The sequence below is a fragment of the Mobula birostris genome, chromosome 6 (assembly GCF_030028105.1).
Source record: "Mobula birostris isolate sMobBir1 chromosome 6, sMobBir1.hap1, whole genome shotgun sequence".
NCBI classification, from domain to species: domain Eukaryota; kingdom Metazoa; phylum Chordata; class Chondrichthyes; order Myliobatiformes; family Myliobatidae; genus Mobula; species Mobula birostris.
This window is the reverse complement of record NC_092375.1, coordinates 113,540,157-113,558,348: the sequence shown is the minus strand read 5'-3', so window position 1 is coordinate 113,558,348 and position 18,192 is coordinate 113,540,157. Positions and strand designations below refer to the sequence as shown.

General features: G+C 47.1%; 1 protein-coding gene across 3 annotated transcripts in view; it reads left to right on the top strand.

The window, feature by feature from the left end:
• Positions 1–18,192, top strand: part of znf142 (zinc finger protein 142) — a 50,379-nt gene that overhangs the window by 19,071 nt on the left and 13,116 nt on the right. For all 3 annotated transcript variants that reach the window (XM_072261045.1, XM_072261046.1, XM_072261047.1), the window contains 2 exons: positions 3,196–3,373; positions 10,569–13,851. In XM_072261045.1, the coding sequence (XP_072117146.1) occupies positions 3,196–3,373; positions 10,569–13,851 (3,461 nt within the window). The remainder of the gene's footprint in view (positions 1–3,195; positions 3,374–10,568; positions 13,852–18,192) is intronic.

Genomic DNA, 18,192 nt, shown 5'->3' with positions numbered 1-18,192 from the left:
TTTAGGCGCCTAGATTTTTTATTTGGTTTCAGATGGTATGGCCTCCACAGAACCCTGATGTCAACATCATTGAGGTTGTCTGGGATTACCTGAAGAGACAGAAACAGGTGAGACAGCCAAAATCTGCAGAAGAACAGTGGCAAGTTCTTCAAGATGCTTGGAACAACCTACCAGCTAATTTTCTTATAAAACTGCTTGACAGTGTACCTAAGAGAATTGATGCAGTTTTAAAGGCAAACAGAGGTCACACCAAATATTGATATGATTTAGTTTTTTTTTACTGTTTACTGCACTTTATATTCATTTTTTTGATATTTAGGAAATTTTCATTATTTTTGAAAGCACCTTCACTTTACAGATTTTTTTTACATGTCCCTAAGACTTTTGCACAGTACTGTATTTTTTTTCTCTCAGTTCAAGCCGGTTAAACTTGAGGTATGGACATAGCCAAGCACACTCATTTCTCAGTTGCTTTTGGACAAACTTTTGGACTATACTAGTAGTGTTTAGTGCTGTGGCTTTCTGAAGATTTAGAAAAGTATTGCTCTGTAGGCCTAATTGTATAATTGTATTGTGACTTTGGGGTGATACTATGAGGGGTGATTGATAGGTCAATTTTAGAAAACCTAGCACATTTATTTTTCAACATAGTCCCCTCCTACATGTACACACTTAGTCCAGCGGTCATGGAGCATACGGATCCCTTCTTTGTAGAAGTGGTCCACAGCAGGGGTGATTGATAAGTTTTAAGGTAGAAGGAGATGAGTTATTAACTTCAAACTTTCTGCATAATCACTCAAAGAGCCGAACTGCATGTGCATGTAACGAGAGCGTCTTGGACCTCCAGGTGGTCCACAGCAGGGGTGATTGATAAGTTTGTGGCCTAAGGTAGAAGGAGATGAGTTATACTACTGTCCTTACATGCACTTGCAGTTCAACCCTTTGAGTGAAAATGAAGAAAGTTTGAAGTTAATAACTCATCTCCTTCTACCGTAGGCCACGAACTTATCAATCACCCCTGCTGTGGACCACTTCTGGAGGTCCAAGACGCCGACTTCTACAAAGAAGGGATCTGTATGCTCCACGACCGCTGGACTACGTGTGTAAATGTAGGAAAAATAAATGTGCTAGGTTTTAAAACATTGACTCCTTCTATCTTAGGCCATAAGCTTATCAATCACCCCTCGTACTTGTAGAAGTTACTGTTGGGACAATGTATACCCTGTTCATATTCCATAGTCTTTCAATTTCCTCTTTTAATTCAGCATCTTTCTGGTGTATTTCACTTAATGATTTCTGTATGTTATGTCTGTTTGGAATGGCTACATCTATTAAGTTGTTCGTGCTTGTTTATCCTGTAATATTATATCCAGACGGTTATTATAGATGGTCCTAAGGGATCGGTCGTAATATAATTTGTAGGACTCTGACTCTAAATTTGGAACAGGCTTGTATTTATAGTAAGGTATTGTGTTTTTTATGAGGTGGTATTTTAAAGCAAGATTTTGGTGGATGATGTTTGCCACTTGATTGTGCCTGTGTAAGTAATCAGATTGAGTGAAGCTGCTACAGGATCCTGTAATGTGTTGGATTGTTTCTGGTTTCTCTTGGCATTTTCTGCATTTATAATCTTGAATTTGTTGGTCTCTTGTTCTGTATTTTAATGATTTTTTTTTGTGTTAACTGCCTAGTCTTGTATTGCCACAAGAGCCATTCTGTTTCTGGGTAGAGGTCTCCAACTCTGAGCCAGGCATTCAATGCTTCCTTGTCAACATCTAGTCTGCTCAGATCGTGGAGATGTCTTCCGTGGAGGATCATGCTCTTCCTTCAGTTAACATTTTCTTCTGTAGTGATCAGTTATTTGTTTTTCTGGGTTTTTCATTCGTTTAGTAGTGTGTACTTATCAGAATTGCATATGCTTGTGTAGAGTGCTGAATCCTGTTATCGTTGATGAAAATGTATCCGGAGACGTTGAGTAATTTTTTAATGTCTATTTTTCCTCTTCTTCCTCCTGTCCTAGGTAGTGTTAATCTAATTACATTTGAGTGTAGTGTTTATTGCCTTTGTCATATTTTTACTATTGAGCTCTGTTTGGCAGATTTTCTTAAGTCTTGAAGTAAACTTGTCACAAGTTTTCCCTTTATCACACAATGATCTATTTGCTTTGCTTATTGATATCCCAGATACTTGTCTGTTTCATATTCATCCAGCAGCTGTATTGTATTCTGCTGCCCTGTTTTATATTCTGCCAGCTCTATTGTACGTTCTTTGTGTTTAATGCTCTGCCCTAAACTAATCCAAAATTCATGTCTATATCTTTAGGAAATAGTTCACTGTTTGAACTAATTGCTTTAGCTTTACTGATGAAGGAACGTGTAATTTCAAATAGTCATGTATAGAAGTGTGTCAAAGTGTACTTCATTTAGTTGTCTCTGGTTTGATACTCTATTTACGTCTGATTCAGTGAATTAGAAAGCAGGTTTTAGCTAGACAAAACCCAAGTGGGCTTAGAGAGTCATCCTGGAAAATGCCTCAGTTTATTTTCATGATAATGGTTGTTTTTTTTTGTTTGTTGATAGATAGGGTGATTATAGTATGCTAATGCTTCATCAGATGTTGTAGGAATTTCACAGGTATTGGATGCAGTGTGTACACACACACACACACACACACACACAGACTATCAACCATGAGTGTGGGATGGAATCAAATTCTTTTTAGCAGTCAATGTAACAATATGAAAGATTCTTGCTCTTCTGCTGGGCTTGATTTAGAATTACAGAATCTATTATAAGTTCTTTACATCCTTTCATACCCTTATGGCATCAATAATGATAATTATTATTATCCCAACTCCTATATGAAGGCCAATGTGCCAAAACCTCCTTTTTGCAACCCTAAACACAAGAGATTCTGCAGATGCTGGAAATCCAGAGTAATATGCACAAAATGGTGGGGAAACTCAGCAAGTCAGGCAGCACTTACGGAAAGGTACCTATCTGTCTGTGACCCTATCTGCCTGGGACGCCACTTTCAAAGAATTATGCATCTTTATTCCCAGATCCCTCTGTGTGTGATAACATTTCATTTAGGCCTAACAAAGATTTTATACTTCTGTGGGAACTGAGGTGTGTTTGTAGAATAATTATTGTGTCTAATTAGATTTTATTCTGTTGGTTTTAATCTCCTCTTTAGGTGAGAAGCCACATAAATGTGAACTGTGCGATTTCACCTGCAGGGACATGGGCTACTTGTCGAAGCACATGCTCACGCATTCTGACCATAAGAATTACATGTGTACAGAGTGTGGTTACATTACCAAGTGGAAGCACTATCTCACGGTTCACATGCGCAAACATACCGGCGACCTGAGGTAACAACCATTCTTTGTGCAAATTTTGAGTGTGTCAAGGGACGTCACCAGTAGAAGGAACACGTGCTTATTTGAAAAAAACCTACCTCTGACATCCCCTCTCCCCCTATACTTTCCTCCAATCACTTTAAAATTATGTCCTGTCATGTTAGCCATTAATGTCTTGTGAATAGGTCTCCGGCTGTCCCCTAGATCTATGCCTCTTATCATTTTGTAAACATGTATTGTCCCCTCTCGTCAATCGTTCACTCCAAAGAGAAAAGTGCTAGCTCATTCAGCCTTTCCTTATAAGACATACTTTGTAATTCAGCAGCATTGAAAGCTTCCACATCCTTCCTATTATGAATGTCCAGAATGGAACACAATACTAAGTGTGGTCGAACCAGAGTTTTGGAACATACAACATCTACAGCACAGTACATACAGGTCCTTTGGCCCATGATGTTGTGCCAACCTTTCGGACTACTCTAAGATCAATCTAACTCTTCCCTCCTACATAGCCCTCCATTTTTATATGAACCATGTGCTTTAAATGTGTCTAATGTCTCTAACTGTTTTTTAAATGTCTCTAATGTATCTGTCTGTACCTCCACCATTGGCAGCATGTTCCACACACCACTCTGTGTAAAATTAACTTCCTCCAATCACCGTAAAATGATGTCCACTAGTATTAGGCATCTCCATTCTGGGAAAATGTCTCTCCCTGCCCACTTGATCTATGCCTCTTATCATCTTGTATATCTCTATCAAGTCGCCCCTCATTCTTTTTCACTCCAAAGTGAAAACTCGCTCAACATATACTCATAAGACATGCCCTCTAATCCAGGCAACATCCTGGTAAATCTCCTCTGCACTCTCTCAAAAGCCTCTACATCCTTCCTATAACGAGGTGACCAGAACTGAGCACAATACTCTAGGTGTGGTCTAACCAGAATTTTATAGAGCTTTTAATATTGTTCATTTAATATACTTTATGTAATTTAATATAATGTCATTTAGTATATATTCAATACAGTAGTATAGTGTTTAGCATAACACCTTACAGTGCCAACGATCACTGATCAGAGTTCAGTTCCTGCCGCTAACTGTAAGGAGATGTATGTTCTCCTCATGGGTTTCATCTGAGTGCTCAGGTTCCTTCCCACATTCCAAAGTAGTACGGGTTAGGTTTAGTAACCTGTGGGCACGCTACGTTGGTACTGGAGGCATGGTGACACTGGCGGGTTGCCCCCAGCACATCCTCAGATTGTGTTGGTTGTGGACGCAAGTTACGTATTTCACTGTACATGTGACAATTAAAGCTTATCTTTAAAATATCGTTATCTTTATTAATTAATAATTAAAGTTTGCCAATATTAGTATTCAGATTTTCACTATTAGAATGGTGGAAAAATGTAAATCAGAATCAGTTTTATTATTACTGGCATATGTCATGAAATAAGTTGTTTTGCAGCGTTGCAGTACGTAATAAAATAAAGAGTGTATATGTATATATGGAGGGAAAGTATAGGATGATTTGGCAGATGAATGAGTGGCTGAGAAACTGGTCCAGGGGCAAGGTTTCAGATTTCTCTACCATTGGGATCTCTTCTGGGAAGATATGGCCCATACAAAAGGGACGGGTTACACCTAAACCCGAGGGGGACCAATATCCTTACGTGTAGGTTTGCTAGAACTATTGTGGAGGGTTTAAACTAATTTAAGGAACCAAAGTAATAGGGCTGTTGGCTTACAAGCAGAGGCAGTGTGTAGTGGGACTATCAAGAAGGACAGACAGATGATAGGGCAAAGTTGCAGTCATTTGGAGGAGTTGTATTGTAAAAGGGGAAAAAAATGAACAAGGATGTTGGATACAGGATTGAAAGTTTAATATATGAATGTGCCCAGTATACGCAATAAAGTAGATGATCTTGTAGCACAGTTAGAGATTGGCTGGTATGATGTTGTGGACGTCACTGAGACGTGGCTGAAGGAGGATTATAGTTGGGAGCTTCACATCCAAGGATACACATTGTATCGAAAGGACAGGCAGGTAGGCAGAAGGGGTGGTATGGCTCGGTTGGGAAAAAAAGACATCAAATCCTTAAAAAGAGATGGCATAGGATCAGAAGATGTAGAATCCTTGTGGGTAGAATTAAGATAGTGCAGGGGTAAAAAGACCTGATGGAGTTATATACAGGCCTCCAAACAATAGCCAGGATGTGGGCTATAAATGACAACGGGATATAAGAGGCTTGACAAAAAGGCAATGTAATGATGGTCATGGGGGATTTCAGTATGAAGTTAAGTTTGTGCTGGATCCCAAAAGAGAGAATTTGTAGAATGCCTAATCTACTGCCCGTTACACCGCTGGCGTTTAGGACAGCAGTGAGGGTCCTCCATCTTGGTTTTCACTGTTGTCAGTCATACAATTTCCAGCTGGAGACTCAGGAATACTGTCACACTCAAAAGTAGAAGGATTCTTCATTGCTGTTTCCGTAACAGTTTTGTTTTACCAGTCAGGGTTGTTAGCCCTGAGGTGAATCCCTGAACCTGGAGGACCAGTTGATCACGCTTAGTCTGGCCTCTACCCTTTGACCTGTTTGGCATGAGTGACCCTACCAAGAGCTAAAGCATAAAGGCCTGACTCCAGCCTATGTAGCTGTCTGGATCATTGAGGCATGCAAGCCTCCAAACCCTGCGACAAGGTTGTGGTCCTCTTGGACAGTAGAATGCCTACAAGATGACTTTTTAGGGCAGCTTGTAGTTGAGCCCACTAGGGGATCAGCTATTCTGGATTGGGTGATATGAAATGAACCAGATTTGATTAGGGAGCTTAAGGTAAAGGAACCATTGGGAGACAGTGATCATAATAGGATAGAATTCACTCTGCAATTAGAGAGGGAGGAGCTAAAGTCAGATGTATCAGCATTACAGTGGAGTAAAGGGAATTACAGAGCATGAGAGAGGAGCTGGCCAAAGTTGATTGGAAAAGGAGTCTAGCAGGGATGATAGCAGATCAGCTGGAGTTTCTGGGAGCAATTCAGAAGGCGCAGGATAGATACATCACAAGGGAGAAGTATTCTAAAGGAGGATGACACAACCATGGCTGACAGGGGAAGTCAAAGCCAACTTAAAAGCAAAAGAGGGGGAAATTAGAGGATTGGAAAACTTAAAACCAACAGAAGGCAACTAAAAAGTTATACAGTGGGGAAGAGATTAAAAATAAAGGTAAGCTAGCCAACAATGTCAAGGAGGATACCAAAAGCTTTTTCAGATGTATAAAGAGTAAAAGAGAGATGAGAATGGATATTGGACAAGTGGAAAATGGCACTGGAGAGTCAGTAATGGGGGACAAGGAAATGGTGGACGAACTGAATAAGTATTTTGCATTAATCTTCACTGTGGAAGACACTAGTAGTATGCCAGAAGTTCCAGTGTCAAGGGCAAAAATAAGCGGAGTTACTATTACTAGGGAGAAGGTGCTTGGGAAACTGAAAGGTTTGAAGGTAGATAAATCACCTGGACCAGATGAAGTATATCTGAGGTTTCTGAAAGAGGTAGCTGAAGAGATTGTGGAAGCATTATTAATGATCTTTCAAAAATCACTAGATTCTGGCATGGTTCCAGAGGACTGGAAGATTGCAAATGTCACTGCACTCTTCAAAAAATGAGGAAGGCACAAGAAAGGAAATTATAGGCCAGTTAGCCTAACCTCAGTGGTTGGAAAGATGTTGGAGTTGATTGTTAAGGATGTGGTTTCGGGTACTTGGAGGCATGTAACCGGCCTCCAAATATTTACATAATGGTTTCCCTAAGAGAAAATCTTGCCTGACTAATGTTTTAGAATTCTTTGAGGAAATGACAAGCAGGATAGACAAAGGAGAATCGGTGGATATTATGCTCTTGGATTTTCAGAAGGCCTTTGACAAGGTGCTGCACGTAAGGCTGATAAACAAGCCCAGGGTGTTACAGGAAATTATCACTGGCTAATTGGCAGGAAGCTAAGGGTGGGAATAATGAGCGCCTTTTCAAATTGGCTGCTGATGACTGGGGGTGTTCTGCTGGGAGTTTGGTGTTGGAACCACTTCCTTCTACTTTGTATGTCAATGATTTGGATGACGGATTTCATCGCTTTGTGGGCAAGTTTGGACATCAATACGAAGACAGATGGAGGGGTAGTTTTGAGGAAGTAGAGAGGCTACAGAAGGACTTGAACAGATTAGGAGAATGGGCAAAGAAATAGCAGATAGAATACAGTGTTGGGAAGTGTATGGTCATGCACTTTGGTAGAAGGTATAAAAGCATTGATTATTTTCTAAATGTAGAGCAGGGGTCCCCAACCTTTTTTTGCACCGCGGACCGGTTTATTATTGACAATATTTTTGTGGACCGGCCGACACGAGGAGGGGATAGGGTTGCCAACGGACAAGAGGAGCAGTCAAATACGTTGGGTTTACCCCGAGAAAGACTACCATGACCATGAAGCCTTGCATTTTTTGGCCCCTTATTTAAGAAAGGATGTGCTAAGATTAGCGAGGGTTCAGAGGAGATTCACGAGAATGATCCTGGGAATGAAAGGCTTATTGTATGAGGAGTGATTGATAGCTCTGGGCCATTACTCACTGGAATTTAGAAGAATGAAGGGGGGGGGGTTAATCTCATTGAAACCTATCAACTATTGAAAGGCCTTGATAGAGTGGATGATTCCTATCATGGGGGAGGCTAGGACCCAGGGGCACAGCCTCAGAATGGAAGGACATCCATTTAGAATGGAGATGAGGAGGAATTTCTTTGGCCAGAGGGTGGTGAATCTGTGGAATTCATTGCCACAGATGGCTGTGGAGACCAAGTGATTGGGTATTTTTAGAGCAGATAGGTTCTTAGTCGGGGTGTCAAGGGTTACTAAAGGCAGGAAAATAGGCTTGAGAAAAATAATAGATCAGCCATGGTGGAATAGTGGAGCAGATTTGATGGGCCAGATAGCCTAATTCTGTTCCTATGTTTTATGGTCTTATGGTAACAAGTTTTCAATAGCCAACTTGAACTGACTTTTGTTTGGAAAAATTGTCCACACTTTTCTGCTGCTTGAGAATTGTGAGGGGGAGTTGGGGAACAGTAGCCTGAATAACCTCTCATCTGCTGCCTGGGAGTTACAAAATGTTTTAAGGATGAAGTGATAAAATCAGGGAGAGTCTGTATAGATCTCCAAAGGTAGGAGATACATTATAAATTTGATTATTTCAAAGTTCAAAGTAAACAACCCTGAGATTCATTTTCTTGCAGGCATGCTCAATAAATCCATAGTAGAATTATGTCATAATAGAATTAATGAAAGACCAGGCCAACTTGGGAATTCAACCAGTGTGCAAGAGACAACTAACTGTGCAAATACAAAAATGAAGAAATAACAATAAATAAATAAGCAGTAGATATCAAAAACATGTGAGTTCTTGAAAGTGAGTCAATAGATTGTGGGAGTATTTCAATGATGCCGCGAGTGAAGTTATCCCCTTTGGTCTGAGGATAATAACTGTTCCAGAACCTAGTGATGTGGTCCTGAGGCTCCTGTACATCCTTCCTGATGGCAGCAATGAGAATTGAGCATGGTCTGTGTGGTGGAGGTCTCTGATGTTGAATGCTGTTTTCCTGTGACAATGCTTCGTGTAGATTTGCTCAATGGGGAGGGCTTCACCCATGATGGACTGGGCTGGCACTACTTTTTGTACAATTTTCCCTTCAAGGATATTGGTATTTCTATACCAGGCTGTGATGCAGCCGGTCAATATGCGCACCACCACACATCTATGGAAGTTTGTCAAAGTTTTAGATGTCACGTCAAACCTTTGCAACTCCTGAGGAAGTAGAGGGCTGCTGTGCTTTCTTCGTAATTGCACTTGCATGTCGGGCACAGGACAGGTCTTCCAAAACAATAACAGAGGAATTTAAACTTGCTGACCCTCTCCACATCTGATCCTCCAATGAGGACTGGCTCATGGACCTCTGGTTTCCCTCTCCTGAAGTCAATAATCAACTCCTTGATCTCAATGACATTGAGTAAGAAGTTGTTGTTAGGGCATCACTAGGCCAGATTTTCAATCTCCCTCCTATATCCTGATTCCTCAGCAAATTTATTTCGCCTACTACAGTGGTGTCACCAGCAAACAGTGGAGCTGTGCTTAACCACACAGTTATGAGTGTAGAGTGAGTAGAGCAGGGGGCTAAGCACACAGCCTTGTGGTGCATCTGTGCTGAGGGAAGTTGTGGAGGGAATGTTGTTGCCAATCCGAACTGACTGGGGTCTGCAAGTAAGGAAATCGAGGATCCAATTGCACAAGGAGGTTGTGAAGCTTACTGATCAGATTTACTGGAATGCAGCCTGGGCATGGGACAGTAGGCATTTCTTATCTTAGTATAACGGTGGTCTAGTGTGTTGGGACCTCTGGTGCTACAGGTTATATGCGTAATTGAGCAGGGTTTTCTTCAAACAAGCCTGGTTATAGTCCCCAACTATGATTTGAAATGAGTTGGAAGGGACTGCTTTTTCGGAGATATTATCATGCAGTATTTCAAACACTTGATTATAGTCAGCCTCTGTTGGTGTGTAAACTGTAGCTAGAATTATGGAGGAGAACTCCTTAGGTGAATAGAACAGATGGTGTTTGATCGTTAGGTGTTCAAGGTCAGGGGAACATGAGATGATGGACTAAAATAGAGTGTCAAGGAGTATTATTTATATGTACTTGTAAGCAAGGATCAGTCAGGGCTCTGGAGAGTTACAGGGTAGCCAGGAAGTAGCTGAAAAATCTCCTTAGGAGAGCTAGAAGGGGGCATGAGCAGACTTTGGCAAATAGGATTAAGGGAAATCCCCAAGACGTTCTACATATATTTGAAGAAGAGGAGGAAGGCAAGAGTGAAGATAGGCCCAATCAGAGAGAGTAGGGGAAATGTGTACCTGAAATCGGAGGAGGTAGGGGAGGTTCTTAATGAATACTTTGTTTTAGTATTCACCAGTGAGACGGCCTATGATGAATGTGATAATTGTTTAAAACAGGCTGATGTACTTCAATGGTATGGAACCATAGAATTATTACTGTCTCTTTCTCACTCCCCTCCTCGACCCTTCGACCCTTCCCCACTTCCCCCATACCATTAATCCCCATGTCCCTTCTCCCCAATCCCTCCTCTGCCCCCTCCCCTTTCCCCCACTCTACAGGTATCATTGCAACCAGTGTTCCTACCGCTGCCACCGTGCCGATCAGCTCAGCAGCCATAAACTACGGCACCAGGGCAAGTCGCTCATCTGCGAGGTGTGTGGCTTCGCTTGTAAGCGCAAGTACGAGCTGCAGAAGCACATGCAGGTGAAGCACTCCAAGGACTACCAGCTGCCACTGCACCAGTGCCAGTACTGCAGCTACCAGACGCAGTACAAGCAGGCGCTACTCAGCCACGAGAACTGCCGGCACACACGGCTTAGAGAGTTCCGCTGTGCCCTCTGCCCCTACCGCACTTTCAGCAACACCAGCCTCTTCTTCCACAAGCGGAAGACCCACGGCTACGTGCCGGGAGACAAGGAATGGCTGGAGAACTATGCCAGGGAGGAGATGGCCATGAACTCCACCCAGAACCTGCTGACATATGGCGACGCGAGTGTTCATCTTCCGGGTACAGCTAAGTCCAAAATGGCCACAGCATCCTCGAGGCAGAGCAGCTTTCCTGCTGCTGGAGGGGATATCAATCTCGGGGAGGGCCACCAGCCCCACCTTGGACTTGCTGCCTCTAGGCCAGATGAAGGATCACAGGGCATTTCTGCTCCGTCGGAAGTGGTATGCTTGGGGCAGCACCCAGTGTTCCCCACCGACACAGAGCGAGCGAGCGTGGAGCCTGGGGAAGCCGGCACTGAAAGCAGCCAGACTGTGGAGAGGGAGCTTCAGGAGGGCATGAGTGGGAGCAGCTCGCAGATGGAGGAGGTCTTCGGCGCTCAGCTGGGGTTCCCTCACACTCCATCAGAGGACGTGTCAAAGCAAGTTTCCAGCTCGCAGCTGACACCTTTGGATTGCTGGGCCCCATGTGAGACCAGCGCCATGTACAGAGACTTTGGACTGAATGCTGCGGATGTCGAACAGGCGGACGTTGGTGACGATGATGCTGATGTCGAAGAGGAAGGTGGAGAGGGAGACCATGTCCTAAGGAGCCCAGAGAAACTGGGACAAAGCATTGACGTCTTCATGGATGAAGGACAGAACGTAACCTATGAGCTTTCAGAGAAGACCGGAGAGCCCAGCCAGGAGATGAACAGTGCATCTGCCAGTGGGACCTGTGCCAATGCGCCTGCAGATGGAGGTCAAGTCTCCACTGAATCCCATGGCGTGGAAGCTCCCAAGTGGGATGGTAGCCCTGGGCCCGAAAACCGGGGCAAGGCGCAGCTCTCCCCGTCCGAGTGTGAGATCAAGGCCCTGAGGAAACAGGATAAGCAGCAGGCCCAAGCCCTGGTCCTGGAAGGGAGGGTGCAAATGTTGGTGGTGCAGACCAACGCTCAGGTCTTCAAGTGTGAGAACTGCTCGTACATCACCAGAAAGGAGCGAGCTATGGTCCTCCACACCAAGTCTGGCTGCCAAAACAAGAAGACGCCGCTGGTATGCGGGGCCTGCGGGGCCACCTTCAAGCAACAGCGAGGTCTCAACACTCACATGCAGAAGAAGTGCCCTGTCACCATTAAGAAGCACAAATTATATGCACGCCAGACTGGAGTGAAACCGCCCATCACATTGCCAAATGGAGAAGGAGAGCCCACTGCAGAAACAAAGGACGTGCACGTGTCCCTGAGCACAGATCCAGATAAGACTGCTCAGCCACCGTGCCAATCTGCAGGGCTCTCTGGAGTTCAAGTACCACCGTTCGAAGGTGGTGTACAGCGTTTGCAAGACCTGGAAGACGGGAACACTTCACTGGAACAGCTAGCTGCTGCTGAGGAAGAGCAAGTTTCTGAGAAGACACCAGCTAACGCCTCCCCTGTCAACGGGGAGAACTTACTCCCTACCCATGAGGAAGTAGCGTTGGCCGACATGGAAAAAAGCCAGAGGTTAGGGGCGGCGAAGTTCACGTCAGCCAGAGGGAGGTATTCCTGCAGCTCGTGCCCCTTCGTCTGCTCCAGTGAGGCGGACATGGCTGGCCACATGTCGGAGGGCTGTTCACGCTGCCCCAAGTTGCCCTGTGGGGTCTGCGGGTTGCTCTTCCGCTCGGAGAGGGCGCTGAAGAACCATCAGGCTGTCAAGCATGCCGAGGAGGGCGAGGGGTCTGCCAGCGAGGGTGAGGGCAGCCCGGAAATGCCGGAGGGGAGCGACGTCTCCAACGAGGAGCCAGGCACTGGTCAGCAGTGCAGCAGCCGCCGGCGTTTTTCCTGCCCGACCTGCGCGTTCAGCTGCTGTCAGGAGCGGGCCATGGGCACCCACCAGCGCAAGGGCTGCCTGAAACCTGGCCAGCTCCAGTGCGCCCTCTGTTCCTTTGTCTGCAAGTCAGAGGCGGCCCTCGAGCACCACACCCGCCTCCACGGCGTCCAGGGCAGCCGCAAGCGCCCGCGACTGAGCTGCCACCTCTGCCCCTTCACCTGCAAGCAGCCCCGCTGCCTGAGACAGCACGTGGCGATCCGTCACGAAGGTGTCAAGCCCCATCGCTGCCGCTTCTGTGACTTCGGCACCACCCGGCGCTACCGGCTGGAGGCGCACGAGTCCCTCCACACCGGGGTGGGCCGGCTGTCCTGTGACTCCTGCCCCCGGACCTTCGGCACAAGCTCCAAACTGCGCGTCCACAAGCTGAGGGTGCATGAGCGGCGGCCCACCCACTTCTGCGCTCTGTGCGACTACAGTGGCTACAACCGCAATGACATCGCACGGCATGTGGCCAGCTGCCACGCCGGGCAGCCCAGCGCTGCCTGCGGCCGCTGCCCAGCCCGCTTCAGCTCCCAGGGGGCCCTAAAGCAGCACCGCCTGCGGCGGCACCGGGAGAGGGGCCGGCACGGCTGCCCCTCCTGCCTCTTCGCCTGCCGCAGCGAGGCCACCCTCCGCAGCCACGTCCAGCGCCGGCACCCACTGCTGGAGTGCCCAGCCTGCAAGCAGCGGTTCCCCGGCCGCCAGCAGCTGGACGAACACCGCAAGGTCCACTTCGGCCACCACTGCCCGCACTGCTCCTTCGCCACCCGCGAGCGGCAGCAGCTCATCCAGCACCTGCTTGACAACCACGAGGGGGGGGAGGAGGGCGAGGAAGGCGGCGGTGCCAAGCCCTTCCGCTGCCCTTTCTGCAGTTTCACCTGCCGCCACCAGATGGTGTTTGACTACCACATGAAGGGACACGGTGGCACGCGTCTCTACAAGTGCACCGACTGTGAGTACACCACCAAAAACCGGCAGAAGATCACCTGGCATATCCGCATCCACACTGGCGAGAAGCCCTACAAGTGCCACCTCTGCGCCTACGCCTGTGCGGACCCCTCACGCTTGAAGGTGAGCAGATTGAAGGCACGAAGGGTCTCGGTGCCCTCCGAAGGGTCCAGTTGATTCCCTGCACCCCCGAAGGGTCTGAGGGTTTCGCTTGAGGAGTTCCACTGAGGATCTGACTTTTGGCAGAGTTTGCTGATGGTATTGATACAGGTGGTGTTGTAGACAGTGAAGAAGGTTATCAGAGATCATGGGAATATTGAACGTCTGGGTAAGTGGGCTGAGGATTGACAAATAGTGTTCAGTTCAGATATGTGCAAGATGTTGCATTATAGAAAGTCAAAGGAGGCTCGGCCTTGTTCAGTGTGAACAGTAGGGCTGTGGGGAGTGTCATGGACCAAGAATACAGTTCCCCCAAGTAGCATCACAGGTAGGCAGGGTGGTGACGAAGGTGTATGGTATGCTGGCCTTCATCATTCAGGACACTGAGTACAGCAGTTGGGACGTGATGTTGCAGGCGTACAAGATGTTTTTGAAGATGCACTAATTGGTTTACAGTTTAGATTACACTTGTTAAAGGAACTAAGGTGGTTGAGAAGGTGAGGAGTGTGTTGGCCTTCATTAGTCGGGGACAGAAGTGTTAGAATAATCTTAAAGTAGGTTAAAGGTTCAGCACAATATTGTGGACTGGAGGACCTGTACTGTGGGCTATATGGCCTGTACTGTGTCGCACTGTGGGCTGGAGGACCTTTACTGTGCCGCACTGTGGGCCGGAGGACCCGTACTGTGCCGCACTGTGGGCCGGAGGACCCGTACTGTGCCGCACTGTGAACTGTATGGCCTGTACTGTGCCGCACTGTGGGCTGGAGGACCTGTACTGTGCCGCACTGTGGGCCGGAGGACCTGTACTGTGGACTGTATGGCCTGTACTGTGCCGCACTGTGGGCTGGAGGACCTGTACTGTGCCGCACTGTGGGCCGGAGGACCTGTACTGTGCCGCACTGTGGACTGTATGGCCTGTACTGTGCCGCACTGTGGGCCGGAGGACCTGTACTGTGCCGCACTGTGGGCCGGAGGACCTGTACTGTGGGCTGTACGGCCTGTACTGTGCTGCACTGTGGGCCGGAGGACCTGTACTGTGGACTGTATGGCCTGTACTGTGCCGCACTGTGGGCCGGAGGACCTGTACTGTGCCGCACTGTGGGCCGGAGGACCTGTACTGTGCTGCACTGTGGGCCGGAGGACCTGTACTGTGCCGCACTGTGGGCCGGAGGACCTGTACTGTGGACTGTATGGCCTGTACTGTGCCGCACTGTGGGCCGGAGGACCCGTACTGTGCCGCACTGTGAACTGTATGGCCTGTACTGTGCCGCACTGTGGGCCGGAGGACCTGTACTGTGCCGCACTGTGGGCCGGAGGACCTGTACTGTGCCGCACTGTGGGCCGGAGGACCTGTACTGTGCCGCACTGTGGGCCGGAGGACCTGTACTGTGCCGCACTGTGGGCCGGAGGACCTGTACTGTGCCGCACTGTGGACTGTATGGCCTGTACTGTGCCGCACTGTGGGCCGGAGGACCTGTACTGTGCCGCACTGTGGGCCGGAGGACCTGTACTGTGGGCTGTACGGCCTGTACTGTGCTGCACTGTGGGCCGGAGGACCTGTACTGTGGACTGTATGGCCTGTACTGTGCCGCACTGTGGGCCGGAGGACCTGTACTGTGCCGCACTGTGGGCCGGAGGACCTGTACTGTGCTGCACTGTGGACTGTATGGCCTGTACTGTGCCGCACTGTGGGCCGGAGGACCTGTACTGTGCCGCACTGTGGGCCGGAGGACCTGTACTGTGGGCTGTACGGCCTGTACTGTGCTGCACTGTGGGCCGGAGGACCTGTACTGTGGACTGTATGGCCTGTACTGTGCCGCACTGTGGGCCGGAGGACCTGTACTGTGCCGCACTGTGGGCCGGAGGACCTGTACTGTGCTGCACTGTGGGCCGGAGGACCTGTACTGTGGACTGTATGGCCTGTACTGTGCCGCACTGTGGGCCGGAGGACCTGTACTGTGCTGCACTGTGGGCCGGAGGACCTGTACTGTGCTGCACTGTGGACTGTATGGCCTGTACTGTGCCGCACTGTGTTCTTAGGCACATGTTAGCAAATTGGAAAGACTACAAATAAGATTAATGAGAATGTTGGCAGGTCTCGAGGGCCTGAGTTAGAGGAAGCAATTGTACATATTAGGATCTTACTCCTTGGAGAGTAAGGGCTTGATTTAATAAAGGCATCCGTTAGTCTTGCAAGACCATGGATCTGCGCCTGGAAAGGCTTCACTCTCTAGGACGCAGGCCTGGGCAAGGTTGTATGGAAGACCGGCAGTTGCCCATGGTGCAAGTCTCCCCTCTCCACGACACCAATGTTGTCCAAGGGAAGGGCAAGGGCCGATACAGCATGGCACCAGTGTCGTCGCAGAGCACTGTGTGGTTAAGTGCCTTGCTCAAGGACACAACACGCTGCCTCAGCTGGGACTCGAACTCACGACCTTCAGGTTGCTAGTCGAATGCCTTAACCACTTGGCCACGTGATTTAATAGAGGTATAATATGGGGGGGTGTTGCGATCTGTAATATCATGAAGCGCATAGGTAGGCTGAATACACACAGACTTTTTCCCAGGTAAAGTGAATCAAAAATAGAGGGTATAGGTTTAATGTGACAGCGGAAAGATTTAAAAGGGACTTGAGGGATATCTTCACACAGGGTGGTATGTGGAACGAGCTGCCAGAGGAAATGATTGGGGTAGGTACAATAATAATATTGAAAAGGCTCTTAGACCGGTACATGGCTAGGAAAGGTATCGGCCAAATACAGGCAAATGGGACTCACTTAAATGGGAATCTTGGGTTATATCGATGTTGGGCTGAACGACCTGTTTTGGTGCTGTATCAGATTTATGATGAATGTTAACAGTGATTTCCCCATGGTAGGGGAGTCCAAAAGTAATGGGCATAGATTTAGGGAGAGATTTAAAAGGGATCTGAGAGGCAACATTTTCACACAAGGTGGTCGGTATTCGGAACAAGCTGCCGGAGGAATTGCAAGCAACAGACACGAAATGCTGGAGGAACTCAACAGTGCAATAGATCAATAGTTCCATTTAATATTACAGAAATGTATGCAATATACATCCTGAATTCTTGTTCTTTGGAGACATCCATGAAAACAGAAGAGTGCCCTAAAGAATGAATGACAGTAAAAACGTTAGAACCCCAAAGCCCCCTCCCACGCACAAGCAGCAGCAAAGCAACAACCCTCCCCCACCCTCACCAACCTGCAAAAAAAGCATCGGCACCCTCCACTCACCAAGCAGGCAATAGCAAAACCCCAAGAAAGTCCAGGATCTGCAGTACAACGAAAACTTAATCGTTCGCCCGAAAATTCGACATACCACACGTTCTCTCTCGCTCCCTAATAAAGGAGGTGGTTAAGGCAGGTACAATAGTATCATTAAAGAAGCACTTGGATGGGTCGGGTTTCTTCAGAATCAGGTTTACTATCTTTGACATGTTGTGAAGTTTGTTCTGTGCCAGCAGTACGGTGTGAGCAAAAAATGACCATAATTTGCAATAATAAAACATGCAAAAGGAGAATAGCGAGGTAGCGTTTATGGATTGTTCAGAAATCTGATGGCAGAGGGCAAAAAACTAATGAGTCCATCATTAAGGATGTGGCTTCAGGGAACTTGGAGGCACATGATAAAATAGGCCAAGTTCAGCATGGTTTCCTTAAGGAGAAATCTTACCTGACAAATCTGTTGGAAATCTTTGAGAAAATAATAGGCAGGATAGACAAAAGTGGGTGTTGTTTACTTGTATTTTCAGAAGGCCTTTGACATGGTGCTGCATTTGAGTCTGCTTAACAAGGTAAGAGTCCATGGTATTACAGGGAAGATTCCAGCATGGATAGAAGACTGGCTGACTGGCAGGAGGCAAAGAGTGGGAAGAGTGGCCTTTTCTGGCGGGCTGCCGGTGACTAGTGGTGTTCCAGTGATCTGTGTTGGGACCACTTCCTTGACGTCATATGTCAATGATTTTGGATGATGGAATTGATGGCTTTGTGGACAAGTTTGTGGACTATACAAAGATGGGTGGAGGGGCAGGTAAAGGTGAGGAAGCAGGTCTTGGACAGATTGGAGACTGGGCAAAGAACTGGCAGATGGAATATAGTGTAGGGAAGTGTATGGTTATGCACTTTGGTAGAAGAAATAAAAGCGTAGACTATTCTCTAAAGTAGGAAAGATTTTAAAAATCAGAAGTGCAAAGGGACTTCATTTCAAGAGGACTAGAATATAAAAAACAAGGATGTAATACTGAGGTTTGATAAGGCATTGGTCAGACTGCACCTGGAGTGTTGT